The 19,926-nt window shown below is 40.7% G+C and overlaps 1 protein-coding gene across 2 annotated transcripts in view; it reads right to left on the bottom strand.

The window, feature by feature from the left end:
* The window catches only part of UNC5C (unc-5 netrin receptor C), a 362,776-nt gene extending 344,686 nt beyond the window's left edge, over positions 1-18,090 (bottom strand). For both annotated transcript variants that reach the window (XM_045472350.1, XM_045472359.1), the window contains exon 1: positions 16,490-18,090. In XM_045472350.1, the coding sequence (XP_045328306.1) occupies positions 16,490-16,613 (124 nt within the window). In that variant the 5' untranslated portion in view covers positions 16,614-18,090. The remainder of the gene's footprint in view (positions 1-16,489) is intronic.
* Positions 18,091-19,926: the final 1,836 nt, after the last annotated feature.

Genomic DNA, 19,926 nt, shown 5'->3' with positions numbered 1-19,926 from the left:
GGTATTCCGGGTGAGGGCCTTTGAGAGATACTTTGGTTATGAGAGTGGAGTGTTCATGAATGGGATTAGTGTTCTTAAACAAGAGATCTCTCACAGATCCCTCACCCTTTCCACCACGTGAGGTCACAGAGAGAAGATAGCCAACTGTGAACCAGCAGGTAGGTTCTTACCCATGTGACCATCATGGTGCCTTGATCTTAGATTCCCGGCCTCCAGAACTATGAGAAATAAATTTATATTGCGTATAAGTCACGCAGTCTGTGTGGTATTTTGCTTTAGCAGCCTGAACAGACTAAGACGCATACAAGAGGCTTGTTCACTTTATAATGAAAAGAACAAAAAATACCACCCTATAGGGCAATTTTCCACACAACAATAATCCTAACATAAAACAACTGCATCACGTGATAGCACAATCAATTTATTTAGCAGTATTCCCTATGCCAGAATTCTACAATTAAATCATCAGAAAGGTTCTCAGGGGGTTCTCAGGTGCTATTTTGCTCGTAGACCTTTGTAACTCCTCACTCCGGGTTTAGGTAACTTGATGCGACCAAGTAGTCAGACTGCTTACCTATCAACTGACTGAGGTTTATTTCCTTCAACCATAAGAGAATCCAAGTTCTTCGCTACTTAATAGCCCCAAATTATAGGGCGGACAATATGAAGGTAGGAATGGACTTCTGAAGATAGGTAAGGAGTGTGGCCTCTCAGGTAGCATCTAAGAGATGGTGAACTTTCACTCACAAGACTTTTCTCACTTTCCACCTATCAACTTCAGATTCAGCTCACTGTCCGGTAGTTCTTAGAAGTGGATGATTTAGAGAACCCGGAAAGTCCCCCACTAACTCCATCACCATGAGTCGTCACCAAAAGCCGCTCTAAGATGTGTTATTTATGCATGGACAAAATATGTCTTCATCCAACATCATCCAAAAGATCTCGATCACATGTTGGAGATTCCATGAGGAACACAGTTCCTGTCCTCCTCATGCCGTCATGCTAGCTGGGGATGCAGGAAAAAGAAACGAGTGCTACAATGGGATGTGAAGGGGGGCTTCATGAGGGAATAAAGATCTAAACCGAGATGAAGATGGAACCAAAATCAGCCAGGGGAAGGAATGGAACATAAGGAATGAGCACTTGTTGACAGCAAAGGAAAGAACCACGATGCTCACTCACTGCCAGCTTGCTAACAAACCCTGAAGGATGTTCCCTCATCTAGCTGCACTGCAACATCTGTGCCAGATTTGGGGAAGGTGCACAGCCTGAGGAGACTATAACCATGGAGGCATTTCAGTAATGAAGGCAGAGACGTAAGAACAAATATGTCTGTCAGCATGTTAAAAACTTCAGATTGGGCTCTAGGCACAGTGAAAAGCCACCAAAGGATTTTAAGACAAAGAGTTCTACTGATGACATTTGTTACGATTTGCCTGGCACCTATGTGGGGGACAGCTGAGAGTGGGGTAGGACAAGAAGCAGGGAGAACCTACCTCAGTGATCTAGTTGGAGAAATGGACACATTTGAAATATATTTAGGTAACATATGTCATCTTTTATACTACAACATCATTAAAGGGTTGACATGTTAAAGTGTTTGCAAATATCTAAATATAGGAGACTCTGTGAAATAAGTTAAGTTTTGTTAAATAATAATTTGTTATAACAACTTGGCTTTCTGAATTGCTCCCATCCCCACCACCCCTCAATAAAACAGTAGCAAAGAAACACGAATCCTGGCACAAAATATTTTTCATATAAACTTAAAAAAAAAAAAAAAAACCCTCATTACTCACACAACAGAACTTCCTAAGATAGTTTAATGTTCAGAAAATTAGAGTTTTGAAGATCAGTTTGTGTTTATTAAAAAACAAAACAAAACAAAAAAACAGATATAGCCTAGAAGAAGGAGTTATAAATACAGTCTCACCTTTTCTTGTGATTGCAATTTTTCCCCCTGGAAATCTTTAAAGGAAACTACTACAAACCAAATGCTACATACATCAAAACAAAACAAAAACAAATAAGCAGGTTAATCAATCATTAAAAACATTCTAGGTTGCTTCTGCTGGGTTTTTTAAATGGAATAAGATCCTATAAATATAAAAGGTTTTTATAATTATGCAGGGACTAAACCACATTGTTGATTCTAGAATTCTTGTTATTTTTCCCTTTACAAAGTTGGATGTTTTCCTACAGCACTGCACTTGGGAAAGTGAGGGAGGATGGTTAGTGTTAAAAAATAAAAGTATTAAACTTTGCTTTTCAGTCAAAGAAAATTACAAAGGAATCAGTGTTCTACAGGGTCTATCTAAAGTGTTTACTGTGTGTGTATCATTTTGGTGTGGTGAATGAGTTATTCTTGTTTGTTTAGTTAATGCATGTATTACATTCTATTTGTTAAAGGTCCACAATTGCATTATTTTGGGTTATGTTTGGGTTATGTTCTTCCTGTCAAATTTGACACATTTTTATGAAAAAAAAAAAAAGGGTTTTTATGTTTTGTCTTATTTTAGTTTAACACTGAAGCATTTTAAAGAATATAAAACACAATTGGAGTTTCTGGGTGGCTCAAGCAGCCGGACTCTTGATCTAAGCCCAGTTCATGTCACGATTTGTGACTTCGAGCCCAGGCTTAGGCTCTGTGTCTCCTTGGGATTCTGTCTCTCCCTCACTGCTCCCCCACCACTTGCTCTCTCTTTCTCCCTCCCTCTCTCTCTCTCTCTCTCAAAATAAATAAACTCAAAAAAGAGAACATAAAGCACAAGAACAATTGTTTTTATTCCTCTAGAAAGAATTTAAATGTTAGCCAAAAGTAAAGAATTTGCTTTTGTTTTTTTCTGGTTTTTTAACCTATATTTGTCTTTACAAGTAAAGTCAATTATAGTGGAAAAAAGTATAAACTGTTTTTTCATTGAGGTTTACTCAGTCCTAGTTTTAATGGAATATATTCTAAATTCAGAATTTTGCGCAGGAAAAAAGATACCATATTAACTTGATTGTCCATAAAACTGAAACAAACGTGCTGACTTTCCAAAAAGTTTTCATGTAAAATTAAAATTTCATAACTGAGTATAAAAGTCTCATTTCAAAATCTACTGGTTTCTTTCTTTCTTTCTTTTTTTTTTTTTTTTTTTTTTTTTACAGAGCACAAGTGGGGGAGGGGCAGAGAGAGAGGGAGACACAGAATCTGAAGCAGGCTCCAGGCTCCCAACTGTCAGCACAGAGCCCGAAGTGGGGCTCGAACTCACAAAATGGGAGATCATGACCTGAGCCGAAGTCGAACGCTTAACCGCTTGAGCCACCCAGGTGTCCCTCAAAATCTACCAATTTCTTGCAAGAATTTTACCTGTGACATTTTTTTCTGTGGCTTCACCTGGCATTTTTCCTCCTGATAGTACTCCCTACTGAGTGCAATCCTCTCATTCTTGTGATACATTTAATTATTTTCATAGTAGTGCCAGATGAAAGTTGTTGGATAGCATAGGCTTACATCATGAAAATGCAAGAGGTCCCAGGCACTGTTCTCAGTTCTTTGCTTTTGATAACTGTTAATCCTCACAATTCTATGGTGCAAATAAGATTATTATTCTGATATTCTACTTGCAAATGTGGAGTGAAACTAAGAGGTTTTTAACTTGGACGCAATTTTCAAGCTTAAGAGTTTAGCAGTTCATTCCTCTTTACCACAAGATTTATGTAAGAGCTTCCATTAGTATTTCCCTAGCACAGTTACCACAGGAATAGTCTTGGTTGTAGACATTAATATTTTTTCGATGGATGTTGATTAATTTCCTAGGTCAGGTGATTACCGAGTCCACACATAGGCATACATCTAACATGGTTTTAATTCTCTGACACTCGGGGCGCCTGGGTGGCTCAGTCGGTTGAGCAACCGACTTCAGCTCAGGTCATGATCTCATGGTTCATGGGTTCGAGCCCCGCGTCAGGCTCTCTGTTGACAGCTCAGAGCCTGGAGCCTGCTTCTGATTCTGTGTCTCCCTCTCTCTCTCTCTCTCTCTGCCCCTCCTCTGCTTGAGCTCTATTTCTCAAAAATAAATAAACATTCCAAAATAAAAAAACAAAAAATGCTTATATGAAAATCTGTGAATAAAAAAGAGATCTCTGCCACCCGTTGTGATTAAACAGTAGTCCTCTTTTTTTCATGTTTCTTTTCTTTTCATTGTCAAGCAATGTAGGCTGATGTGAGATTTTTTTTAAATCATACAGAGAAAAATTGACCATTTTTAAAAAAATAAATGAACAAATGATGCGATGTCTCAGGTTTGACTAAAATTTATAAATAAATGTCTCAGTGTAGACTTAAATAAACTTATAAATAATTCTCAAATTTATAAACAAATTGGTGAATAATGCTGAGTACTAAGAGTCTGATGAGAACCCAAATGACCATGTGAAAATATACATAAAGCTTATGCCCAAGTGATTGAAGTTATAAGCTTAATCAGGGCTCCCCATTGTTGCCTGCACAGTGTTACACTAATGGTCCGATAATGGGGGTTCGGCATGGAGGTTCTTGTAATACTTTATAGTTGTGTGAGCATGACAGCCACTGATAATCACTGCCCTGTTCTCCACTCACACACTAGATTACTGAGCAACCCTCATGCTTCATCTCCACAATGGGCTCACAGTTACAGAACATGGTCTTAGAAAATTCTCTTAAGATGACTTGCGAAAGATTCTTGGATTCTAATATAATTTGCAGTAAAACATCTTGTCTTTCAGATGCTTAAATGGAGATCAGAAGAAATCCCAAAGATGGAAACAATGGGGGAGGGGGTGTATAAAATGGACATTTTAACTTTTGATTTCATTGCAGGCAACATCACATTGCTTTTAAAAATAGTACCATAATCATTACCTTAAAAAATTACCACATAGGAAATTATACCTTTGGTTTCACTTTTTCCCTTGTTTTCTTCCCTCAATCACCTTGTGTCTTCCCCAGCTCCATTTATACACATAACAGTGCCTCAGGGAGGGGGCTTCCTGTAGTTTCAAAGTACACTGAAAAACTAAACACTGAGGTTAACAGTTTAAAAAAAAATCACTTCACTTAAAATGAATATCTCAAAGTAGTGCACATTAATATGTGCTTCTAAGGAAACAACTCTTTCTGGATGTCAGCTTAAGCTTCTCCATATGAATTTTCTCAGACTTCCTTTTAAAACCATCCCAACCATTTATTATCTTCTTGTTATATAGACTGTTACTTTTGTTTCATCACAAATCTTTGCCTGTTTATTAGCAGCCCTGCCACTGCTATCGGATGACATTTGTTTTACTTAATGTATGTAGTTTTAGGGGAAAAAAATATAGAACTGCTATTACTGCATTATATGAAAAAATTCCCATGTACATTTAGCTGACAGTGCATCAGCTGCTATTTAAACTGGGCTTAGCTAATGGACTTTTAATGTCAGAGGGGTTACGTGCAGTTACTGGCTATTAGCAGAAATGGCTCCTTTCTATAAAAATCACTTTTCCTCAAGTGTGTTGTTTGAGCATTCCTTTCCCTAATTTAGTGACTGTCACTGAATGCAAAACAAACTCAAGGACTCTGGAATCTGCTGTTATCTTTAAGACCCTCTTTTTAACCTTGCAATTCAGCATTAAACAGGCAACCACCCTCATTAGCATTTAGACTTTGTAATCACAAAACTTTGTGAGGCATTCTTATTTATTTTGCCATTCTTAGCAGAATACTACATATTTCGCTATGAGAACCCCACATCATGCAAGAATGTATGATACGTATGACAGAGGTCGTACAAAAAATATTCTGAACCCTAGCATTTATTTATATTTTTAAAACTCTAGTTCAGAAACACCAAGTGATGTGAAAATGTATGGCACAAATTATTACGTATTCACATGTTGATGCATCATATAAATATTTATATATCAATCTGCATTTAATACAATACTGAATATAAGCAAGGAAGCATAACTACCCCTCTATCTGGAGTGAAATTCTGTATATTCTTTCAGTAGTAACAACCCTTCCCCCCCTCAACTAACTTTATCTTAGTTCATTTGAATAACTTTTTTTTTTATTTTTTTTTTTCAACGTTTATTTATTTTTGGGACAGAGAGAGACAGAGCATGAACGGGGGAGGGGCAGAGAGAGAGGGAGACACAGAATCGGAAACAGGCTCCAGGGTCTGAGCCATCAGCCCAGAGCCTGACGCAGGGCTCGAACTCACGGACCGCGAGATCGTGACCTGGCTGAAGTCGGACGCTTAACCGACTGCGCCACCCAGGCGCCCCCGAATAACTTTCTTTTTTAAAAAAATATAATTTATTGTCAAATTGGCTTCCATACAACACCCAGTGCTCATCCCAACAGGTGCCTTCCTCAATGCCCATCACCCACTTTCCCCTCTCCCCCACCCCCCAACAACCTTCAGTTTGTTCTCTGTATTTAAGAGTCTCTTATGGTTTGCCTCCCTCCCTCTGTTTTTTTCCCCCTTCCTTTCCCCAAGGACTTCTGTTAAGTTTCTCAACATTCACATATGAGTGAAAACATACGATATCTGCTTTCTCTGACTGACTTATTTCACTTAGTGTAATACCCTCCAGTCCCATCTATGTTGCTGCAAATGGCATGATTTTATTTTTTCTCATTGCCAAGTAGTATTCCATTGTATATGTAAACCACATCTTCTTTATCCATTAGTCAGTTAATATGAATAACTGTCAATGGATATAATGGAGATACCTGGAAATAAAGTCACCGGTACAGCTTTGAAGAGAATCCAAGAAAATCAAATATTCTGCAGCCTAGAAACATAACTCCATATTTGATTAAGAAGTTGAAACAAATCATCACTGAATTCAAAGAAGGGCCACATAACTGACCTCTCCTTCAACCAGTCCACAAAAGAGGTCACCCGAGGCAAGGTGCTTACCACGGAAATGATGTTGCTTCTAAAGAGTACCCAGAGAGGGACTCGTGCGTGCGGGTGAAGGATTTTACCCACGTATGCATAGAAGTTATTGTCCTCCCTTGGTCAACAAATTATAGTCTGCTGAGTAAGAAACAAGGGGAATTTCTCAACACGTTGAAATAAGCCAGTGAAAGTGGGGAAGACAGGAGACAACTTGTCTCTATGGATAAGCCACTGAGCAAATGAGAGCCACCTCTAGTGGACACTATGCAAATGACTTAGCACCTGGCAGAGAGGAAGGAACTTGTTGCAGATAAGTAGAGTATAATTTTTTTCAGTTATAAAGCAGTGATTACATTTGATTCCCTAGTCAATGACTACCTTTATGAATTTGTTTTATAAGCAAAATAAGTTTTGTTCACATTGTTTGATAGGTTCTGTTTCCTCTCTAAAGATATTGCCAAGCCTATTCGAAAACACTCTCATAAGACAAAAATCGTTATACACACACACACACACACACACACACACACACACACAATTTGTGCCAGCTTATATATATGCTCACAGGGAATTACTGAACTATATCTGTCTATTCCTTGTAAGTCTTCATTTCGCTAAGAGTCTGCCTGGAAATAACCTCCTAGGAAATAATTTTAGAGTTATATAATTCAATAAAAAGGGACGTGTGTCTTTCATATTATCGTCATTTCGAATAAATCCAACAAACTGGTTACCCCCCACCCCTACTGGGAAAACACATCTATTGCTAACACTTTTCCTAGTACTCCTCTTTATTTTTTTTAGTTCTGTTATAGTCAGTAAGCTACATATAACTTTCTTCACTGTGATCCTTCTGAGTCTACATAAATGCATGCATGTACATGTGAATCTAAACAAATATAATACCTACGTTCACCAATAAAGAAAGAAATATACTGGCAATACCTTTTAAATGTACCATCATGATATTAAAGATAAAAATTCCAATTAAGCAAATTCTTCTGTGGAAGAGCGGTCCTTAAGAATGCCTACAAAATTCTAAAAAGGCTTGTGTACCTGAGATTTAAAACAAAATGTTGGTATTCTTATTAATGGTAATATTTAACAGAAGGTTTCAGGAAATGAGAGCACATTGTATAATGACCACTAAAGGATTAATTATATATTCGACTGTCAGTAGAATATACTGCCAGACGCCATGTATCAGTATATCACTAATTAAGTCTAGATTTCTCAAGCAAGCACATCCCGCTCAAAGAGGTCCAAAGGAAATCTACACATAACTTTTTTCAAGAACACACCTTTTAAGTACTTTCCAAGTTCTTCCGCTACATTAACTGAAATGGGTGCGGACCAAGACGCTTATTTAGATAAAAGTTGCGAGTCAGAGGGACTGTTGAATAATATTACGATGAAATACTGATCTGAGGTCTCTATTCCGGACAGCAAAAATAATAAATCATTTGAACCTGCCTGTTTTCCCTCAGCTTCTGAGAGTGGCTACTGAAACGGGCTTCTGTTTTCCACCAAGCTGCAAGCTCTGTGGTGATGGCTGTGGTAGTCTGGCAGGGAAATGTCTTAGGCTCTTTCAATCCTCGAGTTTGATCCCTAATACATTTTAAAGTTTATATCCTGTCATCATCTTATGGAGATCCAGAAGGAAGAAGGAAAGTTGCTAAAGAAAACGACAGGCGTAATTACCGTTTTATTTAGAATGACTTCAAGATTGCTGCTTGCTCAACTTGAGCACTTCCACTGGGTGGCCACGATGTTTGTCACTGGTAAACTCTTTATTCAGTGGAAGACAGAATATATCATTTTCCCTTTATCAAAAGCTAAATTAAAATGTCAACACATTTCATACAGACATAATCCTCAAAGTGAAATGACCATTATTTACTATATCTTCCCAATCATAAAGTTTTTGTTGTGGTAGCAATTTGGTTATTTACTTGGTTTGGATCAGATATGATACAGGACTCTGAAAATCACACAGAACTCAACAGCAGTGCTTTTGTCACTGACTAGGGTTTCCACTTTCCTGCAAAAGTTAGAGGATACCATTTGTTAAAGAGTACTCTTTGATCTAGTTCTAGAAAGGATTTTTTTTAGGTTCCTGAAATTCCAAAAAGTTAAGAGAGAAGATTTAAAATATTCAATTTGATTACAAGTAATACACTTGTAATTCAGCAATTGGAATTATCTAAAATTATTCCCTTTAGCTTTAATTTTATACATGAATATAATCCACTATGCCTATAGTTATAAGTGGATATTCTTATACCACACACCCTATCATGTTGCACTAAACTTCCATGGTCTAAGAGAATACACATGATGAATTAGTTTAAAATGACGGCATTTCTATGCAAATAGCATACTTCTGCACTACTCTTTTATATTACTATACGCACGAATTTTCTTAAATTTTGAAAAACACTTTCATTTCCATTCATGGACATATTTGCCCTTATAACTGGGCAGCAGATATATTTTAATATGCCAGCAGTAATCTGTTTTTTATTGGAAAGGAATGCTCATATATAAGGTTTTTTGTCTGAACAGAAAAAACAAAAAAAAAATATATAGTTGTGTTCAGGCAGTTCATGATTAAATAATCAATTAAGACATTGACTAAAACTGAGAAATGTTAGCATTCATCAATAAACGTGTTAAATGTGCTGAGGGACTTTCTGTTGTTTAACAACCTTAGAGGAAAACATAATACGTGTTTATCTACATGAGGCATTTTTATGGCTTTCATAATTGCTGAGAAATGAAACTAGCCACAGGATCCAAATGACAATGATTAATGAAGGTAACACTCCTATCTTCACAGCATTTTAAAATAAATAAGACTGGTGAGTCTGGAGTTAAATCTGATTAATCAATATCATCTGTTAACATGATTATTTTGGGCCTTCATATTTAGAATGAGAGAACTCTGTTTAGGATAGAGAACACCTGGTTCCCCTCACTCTCACATTCCCCTACCACACTGCAAGGAGATATGGTTTGTCATTTAATTAAAAGGGGGCATTCTCCAAACATTGGAATTTTCAGATATTAGACATCACTTTTGCCACACAAAGCACTTTTGCTCACTGGTAATAAACGGTATACTGACATTAAGGGTAAAGAGCTGAATATTTGGCACTTGTAAAGCTATAGTTCACTTTCTAAATTGTAACTTCGATTAAATGAACATTGCCATAACTTTAACACTATGAACTCCGTGTAGAAGGTTAGACATGTTTTAAGTACCTCTAACATCTGGAGACATTCTGTGTATTTCAAAACTTCATTATATAATCCTAAGGTAGCAACTTTTGTGGCAGCAGGAATGCCCCAAATGAAAAACCACATTACACCTTCAACCAAAAACTCCTTTTAAAGATTTGAAATTATGGCACAATGTTTTCTAACATTTAGTTTATAAAGAATCAAAATACTGTCAACATAATCGATGTATTAGGTTTTCAAGAAAAGGCAAAAATTCTCCTGAGAGCTCTAATCAGGTAGAGAGGATAAAAAAAAAAGTTTACTATCTCTGATCCTGTTAGCTTATAAAATTATTACCAGAAATGTTTTTTATTACAATCTCCATAAATGTGGGGACGACAAATATTTAAAATAAGAAAAACTATGAATTATTCAAATATTAATTTTCTTTTTAAGACCTAGAAAAAAGGAAAGAGTAGTGTTTTAATATTACTCAAGACAAACTTACTCCACTTTAAAGTAAGTCACATAAAAATAGCACTGAGTTTCTGTGAGTTTCTGTTCTAGTGCAAATATCCCTGAACTATGCAATACTGGGACAATACCTGAGGTGTAGGTTTCACCTAGCCCTCTTCCACAAATACATAAAGCAATACCAAATCCAGATAAAATATGAAATCAAAGAAGAGTCCATACATAACTTTAAGAAGTTAGGATAACAAAGACAGCAAGTGAAAAATCTGGGGATCTGTAAGTGTAGAATAGGGAATCAAAAATTAAAAGCACCATGAAAATACTATAGGAGAAAGATCTGTTTTAACTCTAACACAAAATTCCCCACAAAATCTAGTGTTATCATAAAAGTTTGTCAGAAAACAACATTTCCACTAAACATGAAAAAATAGCAATAACCATTAAATAATGAGAAGTAATTAAATGTAAAAGTTTCAAAATATGTTATCTAGATTATCCAGGTTGTTCTAAATTATGATACTAAAACTTTCTATGCAAATACAATTCGAACATATGAACAGTCCTGGTGAATGTGCTTTGCCTTCAAGTCAACCTATTTTTCTATATGTTTCTTTGTGTTGTTTCAATATGCATTCAATTATGTTCTTTAGACTATTCACCTTCGCCTATTTTTTTTAAAGAAAAAAAACTACTGACATTTGCATAAAGGGTTGACTTTCCCTAAACCCTTATCTGAAAACCTGGGACTTGGCATGTTTTTTTTTTTCCCCACAAAAGTATTCATGGATTTACGAAAAGTTATCTTTCCATATTCATTGTAAAGATAGAAAGTCAGGGGTAGAGCTTGCAGCCAGGACTTAACAGGCGGTGACTCAACATGTCATTTTTAGAACTGGCATTAGGTTAATTTTCCCAGAGAGAGCAGAAAGGAAGAAATGGGGTTATGAAGGGAGAGAGCTTCCCCCAGACTGTTCAAGGAACCATGCACGTCCCTGTCCAGGAGTTTGCAGTGATCTATTTTGGAACATCACCTCAGACAGCTTCATTTGTTGCTTTTGGGGAAGCAGTGTCTGCAGCAATCCCCAGTCTGAGTTCAGAAACATTGGCCTTGAGTTTCTTTAACTTCTAGATTTCTTTGCCAGTGGTTTACAGAGTTAAAAGCCAAAGAATAATATTTACTTTCTGTGGGCCAGGCATGGCTCTAAACAAGTCACATGTATTGGCTCATTCAATCATAACAGGACTTATAGTATGTATTATCTTCACTTTACATCTGTGGAAACTGAGGCACAGATGAAGGGAATTAACTCACCCATGGCCACACAACCAGGGGGTGGGAGAAGCAGGATAAGGAGACATTGATCAGCTAACCCGAAGAATGGGCACATAGCACTAACAGCACCTTAGCTTGTGCCTCCCCAAAACCAGACCAAACGTACATTAAATCTAAGTAAGATTTAATATCAATAAACAACTGCAATGCACATTTTGCATAAGAACATCCCACTTCAAACCGAACTGCCATCCTTAAGCTCTTCTGGATAGAATTTTTGGAAACTCCACTACCACTGCCCCTAGAACTCTAGCCTGATTTATGTTTGCAATCGTTGATACTTGATTCCAAAAAAGTACTATGCCTATGCTCACTGTTACTTTTCAGACAGTGAGTTATAATTATATGCTTATAAGTCTGTCTTCCTTGAAGGCTGAAACGGTATCTCTTGACTCTGTTTCCCTAACAAATAGCACTGTCTGGGGCATAATATGGGCACAAGGACCGTTTGTTAAGAACTGCACTCTCTCATGCACTCTCCAAATGAGCTGATAGGTTTCTAATTTGTGGGGAAATGTGAACAGGTTTGTTTTTAACTGCCACAAATACAAAAGTCAAACTGAAAAAAAAAAAAAAAAGGCAGGTTAAAATTGCAGGCATGGCAGCTATGGCTCAATCCCCACCCCTACTGTCTTCCCCATTATCTTCTTGAAGTGGTTGCAGCCTGTAATTTTAATGTTTCTTCTGAGAGTGACTCCCTCTGCTGCTCCAGCAAAGCCATGACCTAAATCAGAAAAGTGCTAAATGCAGTTAAGGCCTAATAGAGCACACTCTGGCTGTTAGCACTAATTGGAGAAGGTAGCATACATTAGAGAACAGTTATTTTTAAATCTCAACAATAATTTTAAATAAGCTAGGAGGGTTTGCCTCTATAGAGCTCACGCCTCCTTTATGTTTTTAGAGGGTCTGCTTTAAGAAGATCAGTATGAATTTTGATCAGGACACCGGGCTCCCAGACTAAAACGGGAGATATTCCAGGAACTTGTCTTGTTGAACCCTGAATCCCCAGGATCCAGAATACAGAAGGAAAAGAAATTAATGAATGTTAACAATCTAATAGATCTTCATTCTTTGCAAGTACTTGAAAAATTTGTCCTCTGAAGCGTTTTAAGCATCCCTTAAGGTAGAATGCCCGAAATCGTTTTTTTTATAAACAAAAGTAAACTAGCCTACTCTTTCTTTTTGAAAATTCCAAATGTGATTTTATGTATTTACTCTGCTCCTGTACATGGAGAAAATACATTTTTTAACTGTAATGAAATTCAGTTATCCTTCATGCCAATTGTCTAGCTCCCCAAAGCCAATATGCATAAATGCATGAAGGTAATTTCTACCCTTTTGTAGGAAGAAGTATAGTATTTGCTTTAAAAAAACATTATAAAGTAACTGACAGTAATATCAAATATTCCTAATATGATTAGAGTCTTCACTGATTTTCTGTTCTGAGTTTGGTGATGTTAACACTCGTAACACTAGTTGGTGCTAGATAAGCAGAATATCGATGCTATGTAATCCAGAAATAAATGCATTTCTATAACAGGAGGGCACTAACTCTGAGGTACACTGATCAAATACATACCACACATCACACACACACTCACACACACACACACACACCTTTCCTAGTAAAATCTTTCATTCTTGGAAGTCAGAAATGACACAAATTCCCTGGAGCTAAGAGTTTCCGGCAATCCTGAATGAAACAATTAAGGCATAGCCAGAAAGGAGAAAGTTGCGGCCTAAAGCCTGGAGAATCTCCCAAGGACCTAAATAAAATGCCAGTTGTCTTTATGCAAACCACAGTTACAAAACACAGGACACTTGCAAATAATACCTATTATGCTTTTTTGCTTTAAATCTTAAACATCTGTTGTTTTTTTGGCAACTTGTGAAGACATACATATTTTCTAAAACTTCTCATTTTTCTAGTACTTCTCTAACAGAATAAATCTCATCCACACTGTCAAGTACTTAAATTAACTCTCTCATCTTAATTGCATATGTACTTCCATTCATAAAAAAATAGTTCATTTCCATCTTCAAGTGTTCAACACATGAAAATCAGACCTTGAGGAAGCAATATTGTCTTAGGTTTCCCCGGTGTTCTAGTCCAAAGACAGAGGTGAAAGAAGAAATTAGAAGGAAAAGGAGGTCTGACTGCCAGACCAATATAAAAGTATGCTTCTGAGAAGAAAGTGTAATAGTAGTTCAACAGTAAACAGGCCGGGGAAATGGATTGGAATGATGGTGATTGCAGCTGATAGAGTTTGGTGCTTTCTACATTTTAATACCTAACCAACAACACAGGAAGAGCTGGTGTCCTGAAACATGGAGGATGACAAAGATAAAAGTAGTCTATAGCGTCTTTCTAGACCACAAGATTCAAACATAAGCATGTCCACCAGGCACGGAAAGAACTAAACTAAATGGAGAACACCACTGAAATGCACATACCCACGAGGATACATTTTATTTTCCCATTTAAGATTAGAGGAGCAGGTTCAGTCTTGGATTGCCTGATCTATCAGAAAAGTGCAAGTGCCACATGCTCGCTCAGCCTGTCTTGAGCATCTTTTTCTTTTAATCTCTCTCCCTTCTTTCAATATTAATCCACTTACAATCTCCTGTGTGATGATCTTTATTGATCTTTTTTTTTCCGACCCAGTCTTTTTAATTTGGCTGTAGTAACCTCTCGGCAAGATTCCTAGGTCTCCTGTTTGGCATCTTGGGGACTTTAACTTGTCCTTTTCCCAAACAGGTCTCCCATCGTCCAGTCTCCCCCATCGCCCCTTGAGCCCCACCCCGTGGCTGGGTCCTTTGTGCGCCCAATAACAGTAGTCGAATCCCACAAGGGCGTCTCGGTGTTGATTCCACGACTATTCATCAGGTTGTTCATTTAAACTTCCAAACACCCCTCTCTAAACACCCTTGGCTGCTACCCAGAGAACTTCCTATCAATTTCAAGAAACCCACAACAAGTTCCTATGATTCTCCAGAAGACTCCCTTGTAAAATGGACAGATGGGCTCTGGGAGTTTGCATAAGAAAACCAGGACAGAACCTCGGGGATGGGAGGCATCTGGTAAGAAGGGAAGGAGGGATTCATGAGCGTGGCTACTTAGCTAGGCAAGGGCAAAATTTACTCCCCAAGTAGCAATCGCTAATTCACAAAGCCTCGCTAATCACTTACCTCCTCGTGCGGACCACACTCGCTAACGCTCAGCGCTCCCCTCCACCTCCAACGCCCTCTCCCCCAGTGCCTTCGCGGATCAGAGGGCATGCAGTCGGGAACCTCCAGAGTGTCAGAGCCACAGAGCAACGCCGGGGGAGTTGAGGCGAACGCCGCACCTCCTCTGCTCTCCAAATTTGGAAAGGAGTGTAACCGAGAGGATGGGATCCCTGAATCACCTCCGAATGCTGACAAACGCTTCCTCCACCCCCACCCTACCGAAAAACAGCTGCCTCCCCTGAGCCAGCGACCACCAGAGAACTGGTCGAAAAGACCGAGGTGGGCGCTCGGCTGGGCCAGAAGGTTGGGGGCCCAGGTGACCCGAAACACACCCCACAGGGGGCAACGTTGGCTCTTTCCTCTCCGTCTCCCTTCCAGTCCGCTTCCTGGGCTCGGAAGGCGTGAAGCTGCCGCTACCACTTCAAACCCGGGGGACACGAAGGGAGCTTGGCAATCAGCCCCCGCGCCTCCCCTCCTTCTTCATCCACCCTCAACTCCTGACCGCTCCTCTCCCCAGCCCTGTTTTGCCCAAGGCCCCGGACACTTATTTTAAAGCTCAGACGCGTTAAATTAAAATGTCAGAGTTATAAACTGGCCCGCTTCCCCGGGGGAGTTTCGTATTTGGTTTGAACAACCAGTCCGTTTCCCCCAGAGCTCTTGGGTTTTAAGTTTCTCCATAGCTTACTGGGAGGGAGACACGGAAAGGGCAAGAGTGTGGAGGCGTGCACGGCCCGGGGTCTGCCGCAGGCTGGGTGGCGGGTCCGGGTTGCGCTGTGCATGTCCACAGCGCCCCAAGCAGCAGCAGAGTGGCACCGGCGCTGGTGGGTCCTCGGCGGTAATGGACACATTTCCTTAGCTGAACGCCCTTCGGCGTCTAGCGTGCTCAGAGACTCCCTGAAGCTCCCGCAACCCCAGATGTAGCTCAGCGCGGGGAGCCTCTGCGCATCGCGGTGCACCCATGGCATACCACACAGCCACCCGCACCAAGAGTCTCTCCAAACCTCCGTGTGTACAATATGCCACAACGTGTGAATGTGGAGCGGAAAGTGCGAAAGATACGCAAGGCGCCCACATGCCCAGAGACCGATGCGTGTCCACACCCCGAGCGTCCCTGGTCCATCCGTGCCCATCTTGGAAGATGGATTAAAAATAATGAAGCTTCTTGACTAGTTGGGAAAGTGGAATGTAAGCTGATTTCCAGTTGAGAGCAAGAAGGCGATTTAAGGAAGCCAGGAGAACTAGGGAGGAGGAGAGGAAGGAGGGGAGGAAGAAGCGAAGGGAGGTGGCCGCAGAGCTTGGCGGACCCTCTTACCTTGAGCGGCCGAGCCGGTACCGCTGGCACTGAGCAGGGCCAGGGCAGGTAGCACGAGCATTTGCAGCACGTATCCCAGTCCCAGTCCGCAGCGGGCCGCTGTCGCCGGGAGACCTTTCCTCATCGTCGACAGAGGTGTGCCGGGTGGAACCACACGGAGAGACGCGCCAACAGCGGAAAACCCCACTGGGAAGCAGGAGAATCCGTGCACCACGAAGCAGTCCGAAGAAATAATGATAACCAAGAGCCACACTCCACTTTCTCCAAGGGCAGGAGCCAAAAGGGGGTGGAGAGGAGACGCTGAGGAGGAGTTTGGCGGTCCCTCTTTCCCTGTGCCTTCTAACTGGCGGCTCCGCGAGCGGCTGCTCTGCCCCCACTTGGGAAGTCCGGGGAGGCGCAAGGCGGCCACCTCGCCGCTGCCCCCAGCAGCAGGAGCAGCCGCAGCTCCGCCGCGCGCCGAGCCTGGACTGCTCTCCGGGTCCCCTCTTCAGTGCCGAACACACACAGGCAAGGGGGTGGGGGGAGGCGGCGGAGGGAGAGGAAGCGAGAAGTGGGAGGAGGTGGGAGCTGAAGGAGGGAGTTGGGCACAGTGAGGCTCTCTGGTCTCCAATCTCAGTTAGCTCACGCCGGCGGAGAGACGTCCAGGCTGCCGCTGCTGGGTGGCCAAGGAGAGTCACTTCCTAGCGTGGGGCGCACGGGCGCGCAGAGGCGCTCGCCACGGAGGCGTGGAGGGCGCAGCCCAACTCCGCTGGGGGGTAAGCGGCGGCGGGAGCGCGCCCGCCCGCGTTATGTAAGCAAGGATTGGAGGGAGATGCGCGCCCAGCGCCGGAGGTGGAGACCGGCTGTTGGTTCACCCGCGGAAGCCGGGGCGAGAGAAACCTGAGGGCAGAGGCGGCTGCGGAGAGTGGGAGCGCGCCTGCCTCCCGCGGTGCGCCAGACTCGGACTCCAAGAGCGCAGCGGGCGCGCCCCGAGCCTCTTGGCTGTGTCCACTGGAGCTCAGCCTGCCGCCTGCCAGCTTCTCCACGGCGCCGGCAAAGCCTGAGCCAGACTCCCCAGGACTGGACTCGCTCTACGACTTGGGGTCTTGTGATTGATTAAGCTGGGTGCGGGCTCAAGTTGAAGTGCTGCGTGGTGGGAAGAAGGCAAGAAGATTTGCAGCGTCCCAACCCGCTGCAATCCTGGGGTTGTCAGCGCCACTCAGACTGCTTTATGTTCTGGGTGCCCATGACTTCTCCGTAGTGGAACAGAAACTAAAAGCTAAAGGAAAACTCATTCTTCAATAGAGCTTTATTTGCGTGCATCCTGGTGGCTGGCAATGTTGAGTATGTAAAGGGTGGTGAGACGATGCCTGATACTGAAACTCCCAGAAACGATGCACAACAAAATTTGTAGGTACTCACTTAAAGTGATGGTGGAACCTATGACATATTTTCCAAATTCCTAACGGTGTAAGAACTCAAACTGATGCTATGCATTTTTATACTTTTCCCCTTATTTATTTATCTATCTATCTATCTATCTATCTATCTATCTATTTGGAAAGACTAGCCTGGGTAGTTAGGTTTTGGATCCCTGTTGCAATGATGACGGAAGAATGTAAGAATGAGTGGGAAAAATGACAGGCTAGACAAAAGGAAAAGTGGATGAATTAAAAGGTCGATACACATTGGCAAGTCCAACATTCTGGGGAGAACGAAACCTCTTCCTAAGATTAGTACACTCCTAAACTAATAATAAATAATATATCATGGAAATTTTAAGCTCTTGGTGCCAAGGGGGTAATGTGTAAACACACACACAGGCAGGAAGTTTGAGATCTCACTTTGTTATCCTGGACAGGTCAGGTAAACTGCATGTCTCAGTTTTTTCATCTATGAAATATTTCATTACATGGCTTTAAAGTTCTTTTCAGTGCTGGCATTCCATGATTCTGCCTGCCAACCTCCATCTAAACCTTTAGCCAGTAAGACCTGTCTTGGATGAGTCTGATAGATCTTGAAAAGGTCATACTTGGCAAAGACATTGACAAACCTGGCCATTTTTTCCCCCTGTGGAGGTGCTGCCCGTCATGCTAAAATCTCTCCTTTACCCTCTTCACTTTCCCTTACCCATACCAGATACCAGGATCTTTTGGTAAGAGGGTAGGTTCTGACTCCAGACTGTCTGGATTCAATTCTTAGCATTTCTTGTGACTAGCTGACAGATATTGAACAATAAAACTAGGTGCCTCGGTTTCTGTATCTATAAGATAGGTCTAGTACCAGTAACTCTCTTATAGGGCTTTGTGAGAAATCAAGGAGTTCAAGATATGTGAAGCACCTGACACGAAATTGTTAGCTACTATTCTTGCCATTGATGAAAGAGCTTCATCAGCTGCATGCTATCTAGATAAGTGCTGTCCAACAGAACTTTCTGCAGTGAGGAACATGTTCATATTTATGCTCTCCAAAATGATAGTCATTAGACACATGTGGCTATTGAGCACTTGCAATGTGGCTAGTACAAATCTGGTATTTTAATGTAATTTATTAATTTAATTTTAATAGGCACATGGCTAGTGGCAACTATGATGGACAGTGCAGCTAGGCAGCTTATGCCCATTATTTATTTTGAGGATTATATCACCAGAAGGAGCTGTGATTATATTTCATATCTGTCTTTACAATTTTTCCAGGAAGGACAGCAGCTTAGATACTAAGAAATCCTCACATATACTCACTATCATTGTAGTAACATCTGAAAGTTTTTTTGCTGACTCATTTACAATTTTATTGCTTATCTTTTCTAGCTAGCATTTAACTCTTGTAAGGCAGAGACTTTGCCTTGTTCATCATTTCATCCCCGGCTCCTAACACAGAGCCCAATATATAGTTGGTGCTTAATCAATATTGATTGATTGATTGATTGATTGATTGTCATAAAGTTTCAATAGGGAAGAATCCTCAAAGTCTAGTTAGTTAAATAGAATTAAATTGTTATGCAATCCTGTTTGGGACACTGAAGTGCTCAAAGATACTGCATGAAATTAATTCTTTGAAAGAAAGAGGAAGAGACAAGAAGGAAAAAGTAGTTCAATACTGAAATTCAGCCTAAAGAGGGCAGGAGAATGGTTTGAGACGTGGCATGTAGAAATGAGATGGAAAACAGAGTGGGGAGTAAGAGCATAAGAACAAGGACAGGAAAAGTACCAGCAGATGCATCAGCCTTATTACGCAGGTGAGTTTTCTACAATCTATGGTTGCAGATGGAACTTACCTTGTGTATCAACATTCCGCTTGTTTTTTTTTTTTTCTTTATGAAATGGATAATGCAGTGTTTCATAGGCTTCTGAGCATTGGATTATTAACTTACTTCACTTAGATCTGGGCTCAAATGTCACTGCTTAGAGACCTTCTCTGACCAACAACCTAAAATAGCATATATCTTTTAACATTCA

Source organism: Leopardus geoffroyi, chromosome B1 (genome assembly GCF_018350155.1).
Source record: "Leopardus geoffroyi isolate Oge1 chromosome B1, O.geoffroyi_Oge1_pat1.0, whole genome shotgun sequence".
Lineage (NCBI taxonomy): Eukaryota > Metazoa > Chordata > Mammalia > Carnivora > Felidae > Leopardus > Leopardus geoffroyi.
The sequence above is the reverse complement of the archived record's forward strand: the minus strand, read 5'-3'. Positions and strand labels throughout refer to the sequence as shown.